Source organism: Vombatus ursinus, unplaced genomic scaffold (assembly GCF_900497805.2).
Source record: "Vombatus ursinus unplaced genomic scaffold, bare-nosed wombat genome assembly UNPS02014779.1, whole genome shotgun sequence".
NCBI classification, from domain to species: domain Eukaryota; kingdom Metazoa; phylum Chordata; class Mammalia; order Diprotodontia; family Vombatidae; genus Vombatus; species Vombatus ursinus.
This window is the reverse complement of record NW_020954557.1, coordinates 45,441,645-45,464,488: the sequence shown is the minus strand read 5'-3', so window position 1 is coordinate 45,464,488 and position 22,844 is coordinate 45,441,645. Positions and strand designations below refer to the sequence as shown.

At 37.0% G+C, this 22,844-nt stretch overlaps 2 protein-coding genes across 7 annotated transcripts in view; one reads left to right on the top strand and one right to left on the bottom strand.

Annotated features, from left to right (window-relative positions):
- The window catches only part of METTL8 (methyltransferase like 8), a 116,761-nt gene that overhangs the window by 50,397 nt on the left and 43,520 nt on the right, over nt 1-22,844 (bottom strand). The window lies entirely within an intron of this gene.
- On the top strand, nt 18,227-18,490 carry LOC114045732 (biogenesis of lysosome-related organelles complex 1 subunit 2-like). The gene has a single exon (XM_027865890.1). The coding sequence runs from the start codon at nt 18,227-18,229 to the stop codon at nt 18,488-18,490; it is 264 nt and encodes an 87-aa protein (XP_027721691.1).

Genomic DNA, 22,844 nt, shown 5'->3' with positions numbered 1-22,844 from the left:
GAGAGAGAGAGAGAGAGAGAGAGAGAGAGAGAGAGAGAGAGAGAGAGTTAATATATCTTTAAAAAGTAAGGAATTCACTCATTTCTTTTGAGTCACCTCAAAATGAATATAATTAAAGCCTCCCCCAACTTCATAGAAAAATCAGTTTTAACCATTACAATCTAATCACTAGAATTTCAGATAAAATGAATCACCAGAGACCAAATAATTACCAAACAGCTCTACCATTTGGCTTTCACGACTGGGGGAAGTGTATTTTTTGTTCCTAATTTATGGCATGTTAACAGACGTGGAACTTAAAGAGACAGCAGCTACAATGGAGGTTAATTTTTAAAAATAATTTTATTTAGGACAGTTATGATACAAAAGGCTCAGTGATTGATTCCAGAAAACTAGGTCTCACTAAGCTATGAACCAAGTTTCTAATCTAGGATATCTCTACAGTGTACAGGAATGAGGGCAGAATGAACAGTTTCCCTGTAAAGAAACAAGCTGTGAGGCAATACTAGTATTTATGGTTCTCTGGCTTTCGGCATTTGCTTTAATGTTAGTTTAACTCCCTTGTCCCAGAGCATTTAATAGATTTAGTTAGTTGTTTAAATTGAACTAACTTGCTTACAGTGTACTTTATGTTACTTCATTTTCTTAACTGCTAAGTGAGGGAGAATATTGCAAACGAAACTCCTGCAAAATGGCTTTTTTTCATTGTATGGTTATGGATACCACCATGGAATATATTTATATGTAAGACATTCCATCCTACCGAATATTTGCAGGGACTTTTCATTGGTCTACAGGCTTTATGGTAGTGAGTAACGATACAATATTCTAGTTCATTTATACTAAAAGACAAGAATCTCTGATAAGAACCATTAACTTTTCTCTAAGGAATAAATGCAATTACAGAAAAAGGTCCTGTTCACAAAGTTCATTTACTAAGTTGGTTGTTGGGAACTGGAAATGCATTTTTTTTTGTTTGTTGTTTTGAGGTTAGTCCTAGGTAGGTAGAGTCCTTCACTACCTCTTAAGCTACGTCTATGATAGCTTCTATTGTTTTATAGTAATTAATTTAGTACAGTTCTCTTTTTAGAACATTTCTAGCCTCACCACTATGCTGAAAAGTATTTTTCCATAGAAGCTTTGTTCAGTATGAAAGGTGGATTTTTCTTCTCCTCCCTATCTCTCCCTCCACCCCATGTGATTTTATTGGTGTACAAAATTCCAAGTAAGGAAACTCCCTCTGTTAATGGAGATTGGCAACTAGTCTCCAACTTATTATGGTCTTAAAAAGTTGCCTGGAAATGTTTTACATGACTGCATATATATAAAACCTGTATCAAATTGCTTAATCTTAGGGAGGGGAGAGGTGAGGAAGGGAGGGGAGAGGTGAGGAAGGGAGGGAGAAAAATTTGGAATTAAAAATTTTTTTTAAAAAATGAATATTAAAATTTGTCTTTACATGGGAAAAAATAAAATACTATTAAAAGAAAAAAAAAAGTTGCCTGGGCATTGAAAAGTTAAGCAACTTGTCCGTGGTCATGCAGCCAGTATGTGTCAGAAATGGTACTTAAACTCAAGTCCTCCTTAATTCTCCCTAATTCAGGCTGTGTTTGTGTGGCTGTAGTAATGCATTCTCATACTTAAATGGATCTAAGATCTCACTGACTTGAAAGTTCCCACCAGCAATGCAGATCACAGCCATGTCTGCCCATCCACTGTGTGGTTCTTTTCCATATTCTCCCAAAAGTTTGCCACATGGGGTCCATTCAGGATGCAGGGACCTCCCACATAAGGGTACCAGTGGAGCGCTCTGCTCACCTGTCAACTCTTGCTCTTTCCATATTACCGACTAATCTTTGCTTCCTTTGTTCCTACTCTCCTTTCAAGTTCCTTTGGGTTCTATGCTGTAGCCCGCGCACATCCACCCAGTGCCTTTCCATTGCCCTGTGATGCTCATTTTGAGGTCTTTCAAGGCTAGTTGTATTCTAGGTTCCCCATTCACACAGCAACAAAGGCATAACATTCATATTGATAAGATGGTCCAAGATGGTCTGTGGTCATTATGGGAAAGTAGGGGTCAATAAAAGCACTTTGTAAGTTCCCAAAGCGGTTCAGTCTGATCTCCTCCTCCTTTTAAACTCTGGCTCTGCTGTCTATTCATCTACACTATCTATCTCAGATACACATACAGTTCTATGGGGTTCTCAACCTCAAGGGTCCAGGAACTTTTTAAAAAAAAACTGTTGATAATTGTATATCAATATAATTGATTTCCTTTGTAATCCTACGTACATCATTTTGTGCCATTAAAAACATGATTTGAACAGCAAAGAGGCTTCACTAGTGAGGAAAATTAATTTTCCATTATATTAATAAACAATTATTAAATTAGGATTAAGGTTTTATTTTCTCTTAATTTCCTCATTCAGGGACCAGCCCCTGAAGGTCATTCAGGAAGTCTCTGAAGGACAAGGCTGACAGATGAAATTGCCCAAATTCTCCAGGAACGTGCTCCTCGGTCTTGGATGGGACTCCATCTAAGTAGGAGACCTTACTTCTGTTTAGAGTATAAACAGAAGTTAACCTAGCTAAATTCCAGCTCCAAAGCATCAAGTCTATGCCTTAGCACTCCTCCACTGGAGTCTAGGGTAATCTACCTCATGAAGGAGAAAACTGACCAGAGTGGTCTCGGTAGAGATGGATTCCTCCGTCCAGACTGCTGAAGACAGCTTAGTCTCATGATCAAACCATGATCTCCACAGGAGGAGTTGAAGACTTTTAGCCCACCTCCTCATTAATATGCCCATCCTCTCACTAACTGTTCACCTGTCAGGGGTACCCCCTTTTCAAAAAGTATTTAAGCACTCAGAGATCTCCATAGTTTTGTCTTTGGTTACTGAAAGAGACCACTGACCATCAATTTATTGATTATCAGCTAGACTAATTAATAACTTGCTTATTAATTACCCAGAAGCTCTGTCTCTCAGGTTTTTCATTCACCTCACTAGACTACCAAAGGAGTCTGATGACACACACAAAAGGTTGAGAACCCTTAATTTATAAGGCGTCCATTCAGATACATATTGAAATCTGAGAAACAGGCATTCGTAATTTATTTGAGCTTTCCTGTGTAGATAGAAAGGCCAAATTCCTTTGAATTTAGTACAGCTAGTGCCTAATTAGTGCGAATAATGAGTAGCTGGTCACATTAATTCAAATTTCACACTGCATATTTCCAATGGGCTGGAACCAATTGTCATAATTTACATAATTATAACTTCAGTAGTGCAAATTTAAATACATGCAACCACTTCAGAGGATTCATTATCTGTATTAATCGGTACCCAGTTGTACCTAAACATAGTACCCAACACATGGAAATCTGCTGGGTGAAGAAGAGGATCTTGACACTATCATTCTTGGGCACCTACAGATGGATTTATTCTTAGGAATACATGAGATGCCCAACTTTCTTTTAGTCAATCTACATGTCAACAAGCATTTATTTAGCACCTACTACATGCCAGACGCTGTCCTAAGTACTTTACTTTATTATCTCAACTGATCCTCACAACAACCCTGGAAGGAAGGTACATTATTACCCCCACTTTAAAGCTAATGAAACCTAGGCAGACAGAGGTGCAATGACTTGTCCATGGTCACAAATCTAGTAAGTATCTGAGGCTGGATTTGAACTCAGGTCATCCTGACTCTTGGCACAAATATCTAACCGCTGCTTCATTTAGCTGACTCTAGTGGAGAAGACAACATGCAAACAAATATGTACAAATAAATTGTATATACAATAATTAGAAATAATCATCAAAGGAAAGATACTAGCATTCTTATGAATATGGATTCAGAGGCTCTGGATTCAAATCCCACCTTGGCCACTTACTACCTGTGTGACCTTGGGCAAATCATTTAACTTCTCTGAGACTCGGTTCTGTAAAATAAGGTTGAATTAGAGGGCCACTAAGGTCTCTTCCACCTCCAAATCCATGATTTTAAGACTCAATAATAAGCTATGTCAAAAGGGCAGATGGAACAACATAGCATAGAGGTAATAATTATACTGAGTTGGCCCACCAGATCCAAGGTTTTTAACTGTAACTGTTGATTTACATTATTTTGGCATTTTTAAAAAGCCCAGAACATTAATGAAGAAATGAGTAAGAACAAACAAATCTAGACTCACAGGTGTGAAGAAACTTAAATCTATCTTTTTGTTGTATTCTTTTTTTCCCCCACAAATTATACATCCCATCCCAAAAGCAGAGCAGTAGATAAATATGTTCTTGTCTGAATGATTATTTTATCTTGAGAGCAAAGAGTACTTCATTTCTGTTTTTGTATCCCTAGTACCTAGCAAAGTGTGTGGCACTGAGTAGATGTTTAGTGCCCACTAGCTAAACTGACTTGAACAGAACTGAATCTTAATGGTGAGGGACCATAAAAGTTGTAATGGTTGCAAAATACTTTATAAGCCATATGAATGTCAGTTAGTGTTATTATTCGTGACAGAAGGGAGAAAAAGCCATGTATGATCTTGCATGTATCATGATTTTCTGAGGGCAAATTTCAAGGAGTTCAGGAAGAGGATAGGCAGGATCCAGTGACTTAATATTATGGCAAGGCAGTGAGAGCAAGAGGGATGGGAAGCTCTTAATTATGAAATTCTGATGACACAGACAGAAGTTATTTCACTGAGGATGGCAAAGGGGAGTTGTCTAAAGAGACTGATGGGGTGGGCCAAGACCTTGTTGACAACTTCCAATTTTAAATGTAGTAAAGATGGACACAAGGGCTAGTAACTGAAGATGGATACATAGCATACAATGTTCCTCTAAAAATTGTGTCAGGAGCAGGAAAGTACCAAAGTATCTAAAAAGTGGCAATAAATTCTAACAACAACTAAGAGGCTTTTAAAAATGATGCTGAGGGCAAGTGGCAGATTAAAGAATGGACAGGGTGGATAGAACATGATTCAAGTCAATTCTATTTGACATATAGCAACAGATGGTGATAAAAAGGGTAAACTAACCAACTCTTTTGTGTTTGTTCAGTTGTTTCAGTGGTGTCCAAGTCTGTTATCCCATTTGGGGTTTTCTTGGTAAAGATACTGGAGTGGTTTGCTATTTCCTTCTCCAGCTCATTTTACAGGTGAGGAAACTGAGGCAAACAGGCAAACATGCTCAGGGCCAGATAGCTAATAAGTGTCTGAGGCTGGATTTGAACTAATTAAGATTAGTCTTCGTGATTCCAAGCCTAGTGCTCTATCTACTGTACCACCTAGCTGCCCTAACCAACCCTTAACTCTGCTTCTATTATCTGTCAAGGAGTGGCAGTTGAATGGTGGAAGACAGAACAAAACTGGTTAGCAGAGAGTGAAGTAACATAAGATAAGTGAAGAAACATTCCTGGTATTCTTGAAATTTCATCAAAGAATTTAATAGATCTATCATGCTGAGTTTGTGGATGAGATGCTAACTGATAAGGGCTAACTAATGATAGGTGGATTTAAAACTGACTGAATGACCCGGCTGAAAGAGTGCTAGTCATCCATGGATCAAAATCAGGGTACACTATTTGTATTAAGAAGTTTTTGTTTCAATACTTACTCTATACCAGTATATTTTATAGTTTATAAGTAGAAAATGAAGTAAATTATGTACTATAAATTAAACAAACATCTTTGAATTTAAAAAAGCATGCCTGAGGAGACCCCCCAAAAAATACTGAAGAAAATAACACCTTAAAAAATAGCCTAACCCAAATGGCAAAAGAGGTCCAAAAAGTCAATGAGGAGAAGAATGCCCTAAAAAGCAAAACTGGCCAAATGGAAAAGGAAGTCCAAAAGATTACTGAAGAAAATACTTCCTTAAAAATTGGAATAGAGCAATTGGAAGCTAGTGACTTTATGAGAAATCAAGACACTGTAAAACAAATCCAAAAGAATTAAAAATTAGACAACAATGTGAAGTATCTCATTGGAAAAACAACTGACCTGGAAAACAGATCCAGGAGAGAGAATTTAAAAATTATTGGACTATCTGAAAGCCATGATCAAAAAAAGAGCCTAGACATCATCTTTCAAGAAATTATCCAGGAAAACTGTCCTGATATTTTAGAACCAGAGGGCAAAATAGAAATTGAAAGAATCCACCAATTTCCTCCTGAAAGAGATCCCCAAAGCAAAACTCCTAGGAATGTTGTAGCCAAATTCCAGAGTTCCCAGGTCAAGGAAAAAATATTACAAGCAGCCAGAAATAAACAATTCAAGTATTGTGGAAACACAATCAGGATAACACAAGATTTAGCTGCATCAACATTAAAGGACTGCAGGGCATGGAACATAATATTATGGAAGGCAAAGGAGACAGGATTACAACCAAGAATCACCTACCCAGCAAAACTGAGTATAATCCTGCAGGGGGGGAAATGGTCATTCAGTGAAATAGAGGACTTTCAAGCACTCTTGATGAAAAAACCAGAGTTGAATAGAAAATTTGATTTTCAAATATAAGACTCGAGTGGAACATGAAGAGGTAAACAGGAAAAAGAAAATCACAAGAGACTTAAGGTTGAACTGTTTACATTCCTGCATGGAAAGATGATATTTGTAGCTCATGAGACCTTTGTCAGTATTAGGGTAGTTGGAGGGTAAGAAATTATATGTACATATAGATAGATATAGATAGAGGGCACAGGGTGAGTTGAAAATGAAGGGGTCCTATCTGGAGAATAAAATTAAGGGGTGAGAGAGGAATATACTAGGAGAAGGAGATAGGGAGAGGTAGAACGGGGTAAATTATCCCACAAAAAAAAAAAAGAAAAGGCTCTTACAGTGGAGGGGAAATGGGGGAAGGTGAGAGGGAATGAGTGAATCTTATTCTCATAGGATTTGACTTAAGGAGGGAATAACATACATACTCAATTGGGTGTGAAAATCTGTCTTACCCTACAGGAAAATAGGGGGGGAAGGGGACAAGACAGTAGGGGAATGATAGAGAGGAGGGCAGACTGGGAAAGGGAGTAATCAGAAGCAAATACTTCTGAGGAGGAACAGGGTGAAAAGAAAGAATAGAATAAATGGGTGGGCGGGATCGGATTAAGGGAAACAGAGTTAGTTTTTGACAGCATGTCTACTGTGGAAGTGTTTTGCATAACTGCACATATATAACCTATATTTAGTTGCTTGCCTTATCAATGAGGGTGGGTGGGGAGGGAGGAAGGGAGAAAATTTGGAACCCAAAGTTTTAAAAACACATGTTTAAAAAAAATGTTTTCACATGTAACTGGGAAATAAGAAATATAGGAAATGGGGTACAGAAATCCATCCTGCCCTACAGGAAAATTGAAGGGGAAGGGGATAAGAGAAGGGGGGGAGAGATAGAAGGGAAGGTAGACTAGGAGAAGGGGTATTTAGAATGCATGCCATCTTGGGGTGGGGGGAGGGGCGAGATGGGGTGAAAATTTGGAACTCAAAATCTTGTGGAAGTAAATGTTGAAAACAAAAAAAATAAATAAGAAAAGCATGCATGAATTAAGTAGGCTACTCATATTCTAAGTTATCCAAATTTTTATCATGTCACACTATCCTAATGAAACAGTGGCAATAATTGGGTGTCACATAGCAGAGTGAAGCCAGAGTACCTCAGTGACATTATAAAGCCCATAAACATCAACTTATTTGAAGCAATGAAAATGCCACGATAGGGATATTAACAAATAATTCACTCTTAATTTTTTGAGAGCTTGGTGAAAGTGGGGAATCAAAAGGACACACAGTACAATATAAGCACAAATGACATTTAGCATATAATCGTGTGCTTTTGTCAGGACCTTTGAAAATATGATCATTACAAACCAATAACTGGGCCAGAATACAGTTTTCCATCAAGCATGGGCACATCATTACCCTTTAAATTAAAGAAAAATTTATGTTATGTTATGTTGTGTTATATTGCATTGTATTGTATTAATTATATTATATTGATACCTTTTATTTTTTAAATGTCTAGATTCCCTCCAGTATTCTTCCCCTTCTCCTTACCAGGAAGCCATCTCTTTATATTCTATAAAAATTGCAGAATTTTTTTAAAGAGGAAAAAGTACAAAATTTAACAAAACTGATCAATAAACTTTTTCAGATCTAAAATTATTTGCAATATTCCACACCCATGAACTCCAACCTCTGAAAATAAATGAGGAAGGAGGAGAAAGAAGATGTCTTCTCATATCTCTTCTTCAGAGGCTATGTTTGCTTCACTTTTCATTAGTTGACATTCTATAACATTCATGTACCATAATTTGTCTAGCCATTTCCCAATTGATAGATATTTACTTTGCTTCAGGTTTTTTGAGGGGGGAAAAAAAAGCTTTTCCATAAATTTTAGTGTAATACAGAACCTTTCTTTTTGTCAGTTTAACCTTGGAGTAGATGCCTAACAGTGGAATCTCGACAGAAATTCTAGTCACTTTATTTGTATAATTCCAAATTGCTTTCCCGAATGTTTGTATAATTCACAACCCCTCCAATATTAACTATTCCCATCTTGTGTCGTCTTACTCAATTTGCTGGGTGTGATGTGAAACCTCAGGGTTGTTTTGGTTTCTCTTATTACCAGTAATTTGGAACATTCTTTCAGATGGCTGTTAAGCATTTGCAATTCTTCTTTTAAGAATTATTTACTAATTTCTTTAGTAAACCTGTCTACTGGAAAGAGACTTTTGGTATTAGTTGTCTATAAATCTTTGATACCAAACCTTTATCATAGATAAGAGAGATTTTTGTTGCTCAGTTGTTTCAGTTGTGTCCAACTTTTCATGATTCCATTTGAGGTTTTCTTGCAAAGATACTGGAGTGGTTTGCCATTTCCTTCTCCAGCTCATTTCACAGATGAGGAAACTGAGGCAAAAAGAGTTAAATGATTCACCCAGGGTCACACAGGTACTACGTGTCTGAGGCTAGATTTGAACTCATGAAGAGGAGTCTTCCTGATTCTAAGCCCACACTGTGACACTTAGCTGCCCAAGGAGATTAGAGAAGGATTTGGTAAGACCTTTCCTCTAATCTATTGCTTCCCTTTTTTATACAAGTTGCATTAATTTTGTTTGTGCATAAGTTTTTAGTTTCACACAATCAAAGTTATCTATTTTATCTTCTATAATTACCTCTATTCCTTGTTTGGTTAATAATTAATCCCCTACCCATAGCTGTGAAAGGCATATGAACAACTTCTCTTCTAATTTTTTATGGTATGTGTTTTAATATTCAAATCATATATAAATTTTGAATTTATCATGTAATATGGTATAATCATATTAAGCCAAATCCAGCAGGTACTTCTTTCCTAAATAAGTTGTGTTTTCAGGTTTATCAAACACTGGATTATTGAGTTTGATATTTCTGAATCATCCATGTCCATTCTATCTTCTTGATCTACTACTTTATTTTTTAACCAATACCAAATGGTTTTTGATGGTTGCTGCTTTAAAATATAGTTTAAGGATTAGATATGTTGTTCTCCTTTCATTATTATCTTTTTATTATATTCTTTGATATTCTAGATCCCTTTTTCCTCCAAATGAATTTTGTTATTGTTTAAAGTACCTCTTTGGCAGTTTTACAGGTATAGCATTAAGTATGTAAATTAACATTACTAGTTTTGATATTTTTGTTATTTGACCAGTCATGAGTACTGAATATTCCTCTACCTATTTAATTTTGCTTTTTACTTCTTTAAAATATATTTTGTAATTGAACTTACAGAAGTACTGGTATGTAGAGCCAAGATGGAATAGTGAAATCAGCAATTTTGCCAAGCTCTCCCAACCTAACCCTCTAAAAAACTTTAAAAGTACATCAAACTGAATTCAGTGCAGATCAATCAACACACAGCAACAGTGAATCACTTTTCTAGGACAGGGCAGCTTAGGACGACAGAAAGAGAAGTAGAGGTCTTCAGAAACAGAGGTGGAAGCTAGCCCAAGGGTGGCATGACAGAAGGCCACTGGTTTTGTGCCTTGGAGGATTGTGCCTTGGTGGCAGCTGCAGGGGCAGCAGAGCAAAAGCACTGGGAACTTCCAAGGCCCAGAGTTGGTAAGGAGACTGAATACTTGGTCAGAAAGAGATTCCAGGCAGACCCCTGTACTACCACTGAGTGCAGAATCACCACCATATGGCATCTCCATTGCCCAGTACCCAGTTCCAGGACAGAGAGAATTGCTGCCATGAGAGATCAGAGGCCCTACCTGGCTAAAGAGCAGAGTATAGACCAAGAAGGTAGTGTCGAAAACTTACAGGCACCTAGACCTCACTGTGAAAACAACAGAATATAAAAGCCTGAAGCTCAGGCCTATCACCGCCCTCCCCCAATGAACAAAGCCCAACTCTAAAATAAAGTCCAAAGTCAAAAAATAGGATGGAAAAATGAGAAAACAAAAAAAGAACCTGACCATAAAAATCTACTATGGTGACAGGGAAGCTCAAGACACAAACTCAGAAGATATTAACTTGAAAACATCTACAAGCAAAGCCTCAACAAAAAACAAAACAAAACAAAAACTGCAGTTTGGACACAAGCCCAACAAGAATTTCTAGAAGAGCTAAATAAAGAAATTTTTAAAGAGTGAAAAAATTATCCAAAATGAACAGTCCCAGGAACATCATAGCCAAATTCCAGAGCTTCCAGGTCAAGGGGGAAATACTATAAATAGCCAAAAAGAAACTATTCAAATACTATGGATGCACAGTAAGGATCACATGAGATTTAGCAACTATTACTATAAAAAAGCACAGGGAATATGATATTCTGAAAGGCAAAGGAGCTAGGATTATAACTAACAATAATCTACTTATCAAAACTAATTATAATCCTACAGGGAAAAAATACATATTTAAGGAAATGGAGGATTTTTAAGTATTCTTGATGAAAAGACCAGAGTTGAATAGAAAATTCCAATACAATATTCAAGAGAAGCATAAAAAGGTAAATATGATTGAGTAATCATAAGGGATTTAATAAGGTTAAACTATTTGCATTCTTAGATGGAAAGATGATACATGTAACCTTTAAGAAATCATCATTTATCATCATTAGAAAGAATCTTCTTAGTAGAGGGCATAGGTATGAGTCTACTGTATTGGTAAGAGCTCAAAAGAAGAATGGAAAGGTGACAAAGAGGGATGCACTTAGAAAAGGAGAAAGGGAGAGGAAGATTAGGGGAAATAATCTCACTTAAAAGAGGTATATAAGAAAGAGTTTTCACAGTGGAGGAGGAAATGGGGGAAGCAAACAATGCTTGATTGTTGCTCTCATCTAAACTGGTTCAGAGAGAAAAATACACACACACATACACCCAACAAGTTAAGCAGGAGGGGAAAAGGCTTAGAGAAAAGGGGGGAGGTAATTAAGAGGGAGGGTAAATTAAGGAAGCTAGTTAGAAGCAAAACACTTGTGAGAAGGGGATAGGGTAAAGACAGGAGGAGAAATGGACTTATACAAATATTAGAGGTGCTTTTGTTAATTGACTTCCAAGTATTTTATGCATTTTGTGGTTATTTGGAATAGGATTTCTCTTTTTATTAGTGCTTACTGGATTTTGTTAATAGTATATCTACATGTTACTGATTTTTGTGGGTTTATTTTGTAGCCTGCAATTGATTAACCTGTTTTAATTAGTTTCTTTGCTGATTCCCTAGGATTTTCTAAATAACATTAAAAAAAAATAAACTAAAGAAACTATCATGTCATCAGCAAATAAGGATAGTTTTGTCTCCTCTTTGCTTTTCTTTATGCCTTGAATGATTTTTTCTTATTGTTAGTATTTCCATAACTGTATTACATAATAACAGGGGAGAAGGATACTCTTGCTTTATTTCTATATTTGTTGAGATACTTTCTAGTGTATCCCCAGTGAATATACTGCTTGCTTTTGGTTTTAGACACTGTTTATCATATTAAAAAAGATCTCTCCAATATGCGAAGACATGCCTCATCTACATCTTCACAGATGTGGGAGGTCCACAGGTATTACACACTACCCACATTTTTGTACTTTTTCTAATGTATCAATCAGTTGTACTGACTTTTCTCCCCTCTTTTTCCTCCCAAAAAATTACTATTTGTTATATGGGACAGCTATCTGGGAGGCAGCAGGGTAGGGATACACGGGATACTATGGTAATGAAAGAAATAGAAAATATTTTTTAAAACAATCTTATTGCAGATTTTTTTTTGTTTTTGTCTTTTTTGGGCTAGGCGATGGAGTTAAGTGACTTGCCCAGGTCACACAGCTAGTAAGTGTTATGTGTCTGAGGCCAGATTTGAACTCAGGTCCTCCTGAATCCAGGGCCAGTGCTCTAGCCTCTGAGTCACCTAGCTGCCCCGCAGATTTTTTTAGAATAAATGAGCACTGTTCTTTGTCAAAGGCTTTCCTTGTACCTACTGAAATAATCGTGTCATTTTGGATATTTTCTGTTTTTAATATAATTCATTTTATTATTTTCCAAATGTTGAACCATCCTTTCTTTTCTGGTATAAATCCAATTTGGTCATAATGAATGAGTTTTTGGATAAATTTGGTGAATTTTTTTTTACAATATTGAAAATTTTATAATAAATATTGATTAAATCAATCAATAAAATTTTAAATAAATGATGTTGTTCAGTCATTGTAGTCATGTCTGACTTTTTGTGACCTTTTTTGGGGTTTTCTTGGCAAAGATACTAGAGTGGTTTGCCATTTCTTTCTCCAGCTCATTTCATAGATGAGGAAACTACGGCAAAGAGGGTTTGCCTCAGGGCAAACAGACTTGCCCAGGGTCACACAGACAGTATGTGTCTGAGGCTAGATTTAAACTCAGGAAGATGAGTCTTCCTGACTCCAGGCCTGGCACTCTATCTACTGTGGCACCTACCTGCCCTAATCAATGATATTGGTCTATAATTCTTTTTCTTTTATATTTCCCTGGCTTAGGTATAAACAATGTAACTCAAGACATTTGGCAAAGTTCCTTCTTACTCTTTCATAATAATTTGTATAGCATAGGTATTAATTGTTTTTCAAAAGTCTGTTAGGATTCTTCTGTAAATTCATCAGGCCTGAGACAGAATTCAGTTTTTCATCAATCACAGGCACATTTCCCCACCTTCTTTTTCATTAGTGGTTCTTAGATGTCCTGTCCTTGATGGCTATCCAAAAGAACCCTCCTACCCCCAGTCCTAATCTGATATCACTATACTGCTTTAATAGTATAATAAATAAATAATAATTTAATAAATAATCTGTATTTATATTTATATAATGTTTTATAAGTTTACCAGGGGAATAAAAAATGATATCCTATCACTACAAGAACCTTAAACTAGGATCAGGAAAAAGCTTTAGTTTGCCCTATCAAGGTGTGTTGTAATCATCAGAATGTCTAGAGTTGTAACCGATTACCTCTTAGATACAAATTCCTTTGTTTGGCACTAAAAGCCCTTTACAACCATGCTTCAACCTACCTTTCCAAGTGTATTATATATTACATTACTCCTTTTCACTCCAGTCAAAAAGTGTCTTAGTCAGCAAATGCTTAACTTGCTTGCCAAGTAGAGAGAGACAATGGCCAAAGACAAGACCAGTTTATAATATAAAATCCTTTGTAAAATCTTAAGTTGAAGGATGATAGATGACTGAGTAGTATTGCCTCATAAAGCAGAGAGAAGTGGAGGATAAAATCATTTTAAAGAAAGCTGGCCAGATATCCAACTAAGCAAAGTCATCCTGAGGACACATGAAGATGAAAATGGATGGAGGAAACATACGAAAGAAAAACAGAAGATTTGCAAAGATTTTTAAGATAAATTGTTATTACCAAGGACAGTAGAACCCCCACATTTGGACCCTCATATCACATCATAGTCCTAGGTACGCTTATAGAGGAGGTAGAAAGGGTACTAAAGGAAAGAGGGGGAAAATAGGTTGGATTAAATGTAAACAGAAGAAATTCACAAGGGAAGTGACATTACAAGGGCATTAAAGGATCACTTTACAAGGTATCTGAAGAAATTAGGCAAAATTGCTTGGTGATTAATATTGAAAAATGTCAATATCTACTAATCCATATGCTTACCTTCCCATCTATACATGAATCAAGTGTACTATTAATAAAGAACAGGTAGGCTTTTGCAAGTTACATTCTTTAGCCTTTCAAAATTAACTGAATGATACAGAGAAGATAAGATTCCACCATGCTTACTGTTTGTAGATTCAGAAAGCCAAAATGCTGCCTTAAAGGCTCTCTTCCCATAAGGTTTCTGCTATCCACGCACCAAAAAAACCATTAAAAATTCACTGAAAAATAAAACAACAAAAATAACTTTGTTCACTGACCTCTGATCCTAAACATTAGGAGAGGTATAAAGCAGGAAGATACATGTTCACCAATGCCATTTATTTCTATGATGGAGGAGAACCAACAAAGACTCCAAGATGAAGAAAATTTCTTGTGAATGGTGAGGAACTCTAGATGTTTCTGTGTGCAGATGACATTATGCTGGTTGCATCAAGCCCTACAATAATGCAGAATATTCTGGAAGGGATTTGTGACCACTTAAAAGAGTTTATCTTGACCATCCACACAGGAAAGACCAAATGGAGGAAGAATATCTACTGTTCAGATTATGACATAGTTAGATGGACAGTGTATAGATTCCATATATCCATACAAATATCTGTGGCAGACAGTTCAAATGGATGAATTGGGCTGAAAATTGAACAGAAGGAGTGGGCCAGGCTGCCTTCAGGAAATAAAGGGTTCCTCCTCCATGGAAGTTTCAAGCAAAGGAAGTCTGGTATATAACAGTATGGTACAATGGAAAGAACACTAGACTGTCAGGAAGATCTGGTCTTGCGTTCTACCTTAAATATTTATGAGATGAGCACATCATTTACTCTTTCTTAAACTGTAAAATGGTGATAATAAGAGCACCTAATACAGGGTTGTTTGGATTAAATATATATAAAGCACTTTGCAAATCTTAAAGTGCCACAAGAATAGCTACAGTGAGCTATTATTAATGGGCATTCTTTTTCAGGCATGAGATGGTCTGGATGGCTGCTGGAGGCTTACAGTGCTGAAATTTTATAATTCTGTAGCTAGGTGGCGCAATGAATAGAATGCCAGTCCTGGACTCAAGAGGACTTGAATTCAAATATAGCCTTAGGCACTTAGTAGCTGCATAAGTCAGGGCAAATCACTTAACCTCTGTTTGCCTCAGTTTCCTCATCTATAAATAGGGATAATAGCACCTACCTTTCAGGGTTGTTTTGAAGATCAAATGTGATAGTAATTGTAAAGCACTTAGCATAGTGTCTAGTATATGGTAAGTGCTATATAAATGTTAGCTATTATTATTATTATTATATTTTAAATTAAATAGAAAGTATTAAGAAAAGATAGATATCATACAGTAAAGGAAAATTGCTTTGAAAACATTTTGCAAAGATTATCGCACTATTAGTAAAAACTTTTTCTAAACACTTAGACTGTTTGAACCAATACCTTTTAGGTGAATATCTCAACACAGCATATTCCCCTTTTTCTGAAATTTAAACAATCTACCAAAGTAAATGGAAAGGCCTGGGTTTGACTGCTGTCTCTGGTGCTTCCTAGTTTTGTGACCCTGGGCAAGTCTATTCCAATCTCCCTAAGCTCTGATTTCTCCATCTATAAAATGGGGACAATAATACCTGCAATACCTAACAGGATTGCGGTGAGGGTCCAAAGAGATGATAATTTATATGAAGCACTTCACAAACCTTAAAGCACAAAATAAAAGTCAGTGATAACGATGGTGTTGATCATCATGATTGGAATCGCCTTTTCTTTTTTAATGGGTACAGAAAGTACTGGGATAAGTTGCTATTCTACTATTATTCTTTTATACTAAATGTTCTATCTGGTATTACAGGTAGAGGAAAATACTGCTTTTTTGCAGAAAAAAAAATTAGTTTGTAAGCTCATCCTTTCCAGGTGCACTGAGAGCACCTTCTCACAACCCAAGTAGCTGACCAGATAACAGAGATATTATGTACCTACATAATTTTCCTCTTTCCTGTTGATCTATATTTTGAAAGCTTTTTGTTCCATGTACCTTGGTGATTGTGCATATCTGAGCTAGTGACATCTATTAAGAATATCATTCTTAAGTCTTTTAGATCAATTTTCAAAGTAGGATATTGTGGACAATGGTTCAATTTGTGATAATGTTCCAGTTCTGGTACAGTTTATTAATTTTTCTAGGCTATTTTAAGGTTATATTTGTAGTATAAGGAATTGTTATCTGTCAGTCCATTGAAGCACAGCTAGCTTCTGATGTGTAGTATAAACACCAGATTTTCAATAGATGCTAAAATTTTATAGCCTGCCATAATATGTTACAATTCCTACCATTTCATTATATATTCTAAATTGACTATCAAGTCTTTAAGTTTTTTGAAGGATAACTCTTCTGTAATTTTTGGTAGCAAAGACCTACTCTTGAAATGTCATCATAAACCCCATTTCCACAAACAAATCTCCATAACTCAAACATTTGTTCAAAGCTTTGAGTCCATGTGGATATTGGCCAGAGAAGACTTTTGATTCCACTCTTGAATCTTAGACATTTCAAAGGCTCCATTTGGAAATAAACTACTTTCAGTTACACTTAAGAAACTCAATACCATATACCTGTTATCAGCCTTTACTACTGCTTGGTAAAATGATGTCTTCTTCTGGCAAAACTATTTCTGTAAGTTTGTTTATCACAAGCTCTGAGAACATATATCAATCTTCTTCCTCTTCTTTGGTGACAAAGTGCTCATCTTTCACTCTGCTTTAGGGTGCTAGGGGCTAGATTTTGTTAATATTATACAGGTTCTTGTTAGTATACTTTCCAAATCTGTTATGAACCTTTTCCAAAAGTATATACATTAAGACTAGTATTGTGTAGGTGCTAATTATTTTACATATGTTCTTCCATTGAACTTTCACTTCAGGATGCTAGTAAATCTCTTAATACATTCAGGCACAGCAGTCTTTATGGAGTATCCTTGATGTATCTTATTACCACCTTTGTCTATTGGTTCAATTTGACTTTCGTATTCAAGCTCAATACCTTCAATCTCTAGCTTTTCCTTTGTGTAAGTTAAGAATTTCCAAATGACAGTCTGGCATCAGTGGAAAAAGATGAAGGAGTATTTAATTTGTGTGTGTGTGTGTGTGTGTGTGTGTGTGTGTGTGGAGGGGGACAGTGAAGCCATATATAGTTTGATGTTCATCCATGGCCATCTCTATTCACCCTGATCTTTATCTTGTCACTGGACCTAGATGGCTCCGGAGGAGAAAGGGATGCTTTACCCAGCCCTCCTTCACTTAAATTCAATTCACTTGCAAGTCATGGCAGCACCTTCCTGATGTCATGGTCCTCTTCAAGAACAAATGATAAACAACAACAGCTTGATGTGACCCATGTACAACAAATGATTATTATTATCCAAGCAACCCGAAAATTCTGCCTTTATGAAAAAAAGTGAAATGTCAAACAAGATGATATCAAGGAGTTAATTAAAAACCAAAAACTGGCAGGCAAATCTAGAGAATAATGACAGATTTGTACACGAGGCTGGTTGATTCATTCTCTCTACTTTATAGTCACATCTCATAGGTAATAGGGTCAATGCAGATTGTGCTCAATTTTTTATATTTTTTACATCTATAATATCATAAAATGACAAGACTTGGGCACTGCACAATCCTGACAGACCTTCAAATCGTCAAAGAAAGATTCTTTCTACTGGATGCTGGGAGGGCAGGGGAAACCAGGGCATATTGTATTTGCCTGTTGCTTTCTGTATAAGCAGTTGCAATAGATGTTGTAGGTGACAGCTCTCCCTGTTACTATGCATCTATTGCTAGCAGCAACCTGGTTGTTTCCTACAGTCTGTGTTAGCAGTTTTTAATACCTAAGTCAACTTGCCTACTAGAGGATATATAAGTTGCCACTAGATTGGAAGTTACCTGGCCTGATGGTAAGAATCAGCTCTGGTCATTTTTCTCTCCTTCTTTCTCTCCTTCCCTCCCTTCCTCCCCCTTCCCCTTTCCTTTCCCTTCCCTGGTCTCCCATTCCCATCTTTCCCTTCATCCTTTGTCCTTCCTCCCTTCCCCAACCTAGATGAGGCAGTGATGGAGATGGCCGAGGAGGCCACGGAGCCCACCGAGGCGGACATCACGGGGCTGTGCCAGGTCATGTTCTCCAAAATGGCCACACACCTGACAGGCGAGTTGACCGCCACCAGTGAAGACTACAAACTTCTGGAAAATATGAACAAACTGACTAGCCTGAAGTATCTAGAAATGAAAGATATTGCAGTAAACATAAGCAGAAACCTAAAGGACTTAAACCAGAAACATGCAGCACTTCAGCCTTATCTGGATCAGATCACTTTAATTTAGGAGCAAGGAGCAGCTCTGGAACAAGTACCTTACAAGTTGGATGCATATTCAAAGAAACTAGAAGCACAGTACAAGAAGTTAGAGGTCTTTCTTTTAAAGAAAGAATTCTTTAGCACAAAGACGTTAACTACAAGAATGTTTCATAAAAGCTGAAATAAGTGGGTAGGAACTTATCACTATGCTTCAGTTCCTAAAAGGAAACAGTGCTGCTCATCCAAGGAGAATCCCAGCCCCCACCGCTGGTTGGATATGTAACTCTGGCCACCCTTTGAAGTTCTCCTAAACCTGTAGCCCCTGGAACCTCATCTTATCGTGTGCTTCATTGTGTGCCCTGGACCAAGGCTCAGAAAACCGGATCAACCTCGTCTAGAGCAGACACTGATGACAGGCTCTCATCTCCCTATCTCCTCCCTCCTTCCCCTCCCTTAGGGTTCCACCTCACTCCCTTCATAACTGGTTCTTGAACTTCAATAATAAATGCCAACTTATGACAAAAAAAAAAATTCAGTTCTGGTCACATAGTCTATGTTCTAGCCAAATTGGCCATCGTGCTGTTCCCTGTACTTGAAATTCCATCTCCATGCTTACACAAACTATTCCCCCATGTCTGGAAATCACTCTAACTTCACCTCCAGCTCATACAATCTGTACTTTATGTTGAAGATCAGCTCAAGTGCAACTTCTTACAGGAAGCCTATCCTAACCCCACCCCCACTCCCAGACAACTGCCTTCCACTTGAAAATTATATTCAATTTTCCATGTACATGTTGTTTCCTTCAACAGTCTCCTTGAGGGTAGAGACTTTTTCATTTTTGTCTTTGTTCACTGAGAACCTACATAGTGCCTGGCACACAGCAGGTGTTTAATAAATATTTGGTGAATTGAATCAAATTGATTCCAATGGCAATTACCCTTTCTGCTATTTCCAACAGAAACGTGCTTCCCTTCCCTAGGTGCCACAGTTCTGTATTTACTCATGTACATAGTGATGTTTTGTTGTTACCGTTTATTCCTTACTTGTTGTCTTCCACAGAATGGAAGTTAGTCCTGAGTGACAGGTCACCCTGTGCTCCATTACCTATTGTTCTACTATATTCACTAAATTTCCATAAATCATTTCAATAGAATGTAAGCTCCCTCAGCAGGAACTGTTTTTGATTTATCCTTATATCTCACAGTGACTGGCACATAGTAGGCACTAAAATGCTTGTTGAATTTAACTGATTTCTATTCATAGTAATAGTCTACTCCATGACTAGATATAAACATCTAACACATGTAACTATGCTTTACTTTGCTTTATCTTCTAGTTAGATACAGCCTAATGTTTATAAGTCTCTCCAGATTGGGATTCTCGCCAGTTACATGAATATTATACTTGCTTAATTACAACTGGTTTTGCCACTGCTCAAAAGAACCTCTTTGACCTTTTTCCCCACCTATCTGTGAAGCTGGTGGTCCCTATATCTTCGCCATTCTTTGGGCATCATTAGTGAATTCTCTTTCCTCTTATCTTCCCAATACTGACATATTGCTTGGGAAATAAAGTAACCTCAAATGCTTGAAAAGCAGTTGCACTTACACTTATACCACACTAAGCGCATGGAATACTCTAGCAATAGCTGGCATAATCTCAATTTTAAGTATGTTTTATTCTAAATATTATTTTATTTTATTCTAATTCTTTGAAGTCAGAATTCCGAAAAAAGTCCTTGTGTAGTTTTAAGACAGTAAAGCTTAATACATCTATGGAAAGTTCCATTTAGACAGAAGTCGTGTGGACGCTTTCTAACATCCCTGAGGCTGAACAAGGTGTTCTGTGTGCAATTTGATCCAACAAACATTTGTTAAGTGCCTTTTATGTAGCAAGCTCTCTACTAGGCTATCTGGTTGCATCTTTTACAAAGAGGCAAAGAAGCTCAGAATCAAATATGACAGTGAGACAATAAAGAAGCAAGGATGACAATACAGAATATTAGGCGGACAAAGAAGAGATACATACCAAGTACTTTATGAAAATCTGAGGAGGGAGAGCTGGCGGGGGGTGGTCAAGAAAGTCTCATAGAAGTTTGTTGCTGCTCAGTTGTAACTCTTTGTGACTCCATTTGGGCTTTTCTTGGCAAAGACACTAGAGTGATTTGCCATTTCCTTTCCCAGCTCATTTTACAGATGAGGAAACTGAGACAAACAGGGTTAAGTGACTTGGCCAGGGTCATATAGCTATTAAGTGTCTGATGGCACATTTGAACTCTGGTCTTCCTGACTCTAGATACAGCACCACCTACCTGCCCATTTCTCATGGAAAAGGGGGCACATAAACTGAGTCAAGGAGAACTTCAACAAATAGAAAAGTGGAGCAAGTATACTCCAGGCATAGAGAGATGGACTTTAGGACTCCATGGAGCTAGAGAGAGAACAGAACAAGACTAAAGCTGTCAGTCTAGTTTGGCTAGAATACGGCATAAAAAAAGAAGAACAGTATGGAGGCTAGAAAAGCAGGTAAATCACATTGTGGAAGGCTTTAAAGGACAATCTATTTTATACTGTAGGTATCAGGGAGATGGACAGCTAGGTGGCACAGTGGATAGAGTGCTAGGCCTGGAGTCAGGAAGACTCATCTTCATAAGTTCAAATCTGGACTCAGACACTTACTAGTTATGAGACCCTAATTATGACCTTACTAGTCATTTAACCCTGTTTGCTTCAGTTTCCTCATCTGTAAAATAAGCTGGAGAAAAAAATGGTACAACACTCTAGTATCTACCAAGAAAACCCCAAATTGGGTCATGAAGAGTTGGACATGACCGAAAAGAATTAGGGAGCTGTTAAAGATTTTTGAGTAAGGAAGAAATGATCAGAGACCTATACATCTTAAAGATTATTTTGGCTGAATGTGAAGGATGAAGTAGAGAGGAGACAGAGATTATGAGTTAAGTTCTTATTTATTTGTTAAATTGAACTGCAACTTTTAGCTAATTAGAGCACTTCATTTTCCAACTATTCACCATAAAAAGGAGTACACTGTAAATTATCCGTAAGTTGATAAGTATAAAGGTATACTTTTACTTACAGAACGGGTTTGGCTTTACTTTTAGCCCAAATGCAGCAGAAATTTAATTGGAATAGTAAGCAATACAGAATTCCTTTAGATAATCCTATGTTTTGATGTTTTAGAAAGGCTAAAAACACTGTAGCATGCATGGCTTGATGGAGAAGACATGAGAAGATGTCCCCACTCCAACCCTTTGCTCAATAGAGAGGTCCAAAAGTGCCGTGCATTACACATATCTGCAGACTTTTTCAACGTATTGATCAATTATGCTGATTTTTTTCTCTTCTTTTTTTTTTTGTCTTAAAATTACTGTTATATAGGATGGCTCTCTGCAAGCGGAAGAGAGAAGAATGCTGGAGGAAATTATGGTAATATTAAAAAAACAAAAGATAATAATACAAACTTATTTTTTTTTAAAAAAAGTGCTCTGTTTGGTGCTTACATTAGTATTTGTTTATTTTAGTAAGTAGATGCAAACTACAGATATCTAATGTAAACTACCTGAACCAAAGAACACTGTCTTTCCCATACTCTCTATTAAGCTTAAAAATGGGTTCTTGCCTAGATTCACTCTTCAACAAATGTCAAGGAGAGGTCTGACAACTGTATCAGGTGACTAGTAAATTAAATATCAATGTCATAAAATATTCATGTCAGACAGAAGGAAGTTTACTGGTTTCAACAGATGACCAGGTTTCAAGAATCCTAAGTCCTCTAAAGTTCTAATAATTTGATTAACATCTGGCCTGAAGATTCTGTAGTGCTACAAGATCATTAAGTATATTCTAAATCAAAGCAAGATTTCTTATAATTGGCGATGTGACTGCAGGTAAGCCTTTGCCTCAGTCTGTTCCTCAGCAAAACTGGAATAGTAAATCTCAAAATAGGGTGTAATTAGGAGTCGCAAAGTATTTTAAACTTGCATCCACCTGGGTTTACCTATAACAGGAATCCAGACAACTAGTACACTTGTTGTTGCTGTTGTTCAGTTGTGTCAGTCATGTCTGACTCTCTGGGACCCCATTTGGGGTTTTCTTGGCAGAGATACTGGAGTGGTTTGCCATTTCCTTCTCTAGCTCATTTTACAGATGAGAAAATAGAGGCAAACAGGGTGAAGTGACTTGCCCAGAGTCACACAGCTAATAAGTGCCTGAGGCTAGCATTGAACTCAGGTCTTCCTGACTCCAGACCCGGTGGTCTATTCATTGTGCCACCTACCTGCCTCTCTAATACATTAATCAACTTCAATTAAATCAACTACTTCTCCTTTTCATAGTTAACTTGTGGTCCATTTATACTCC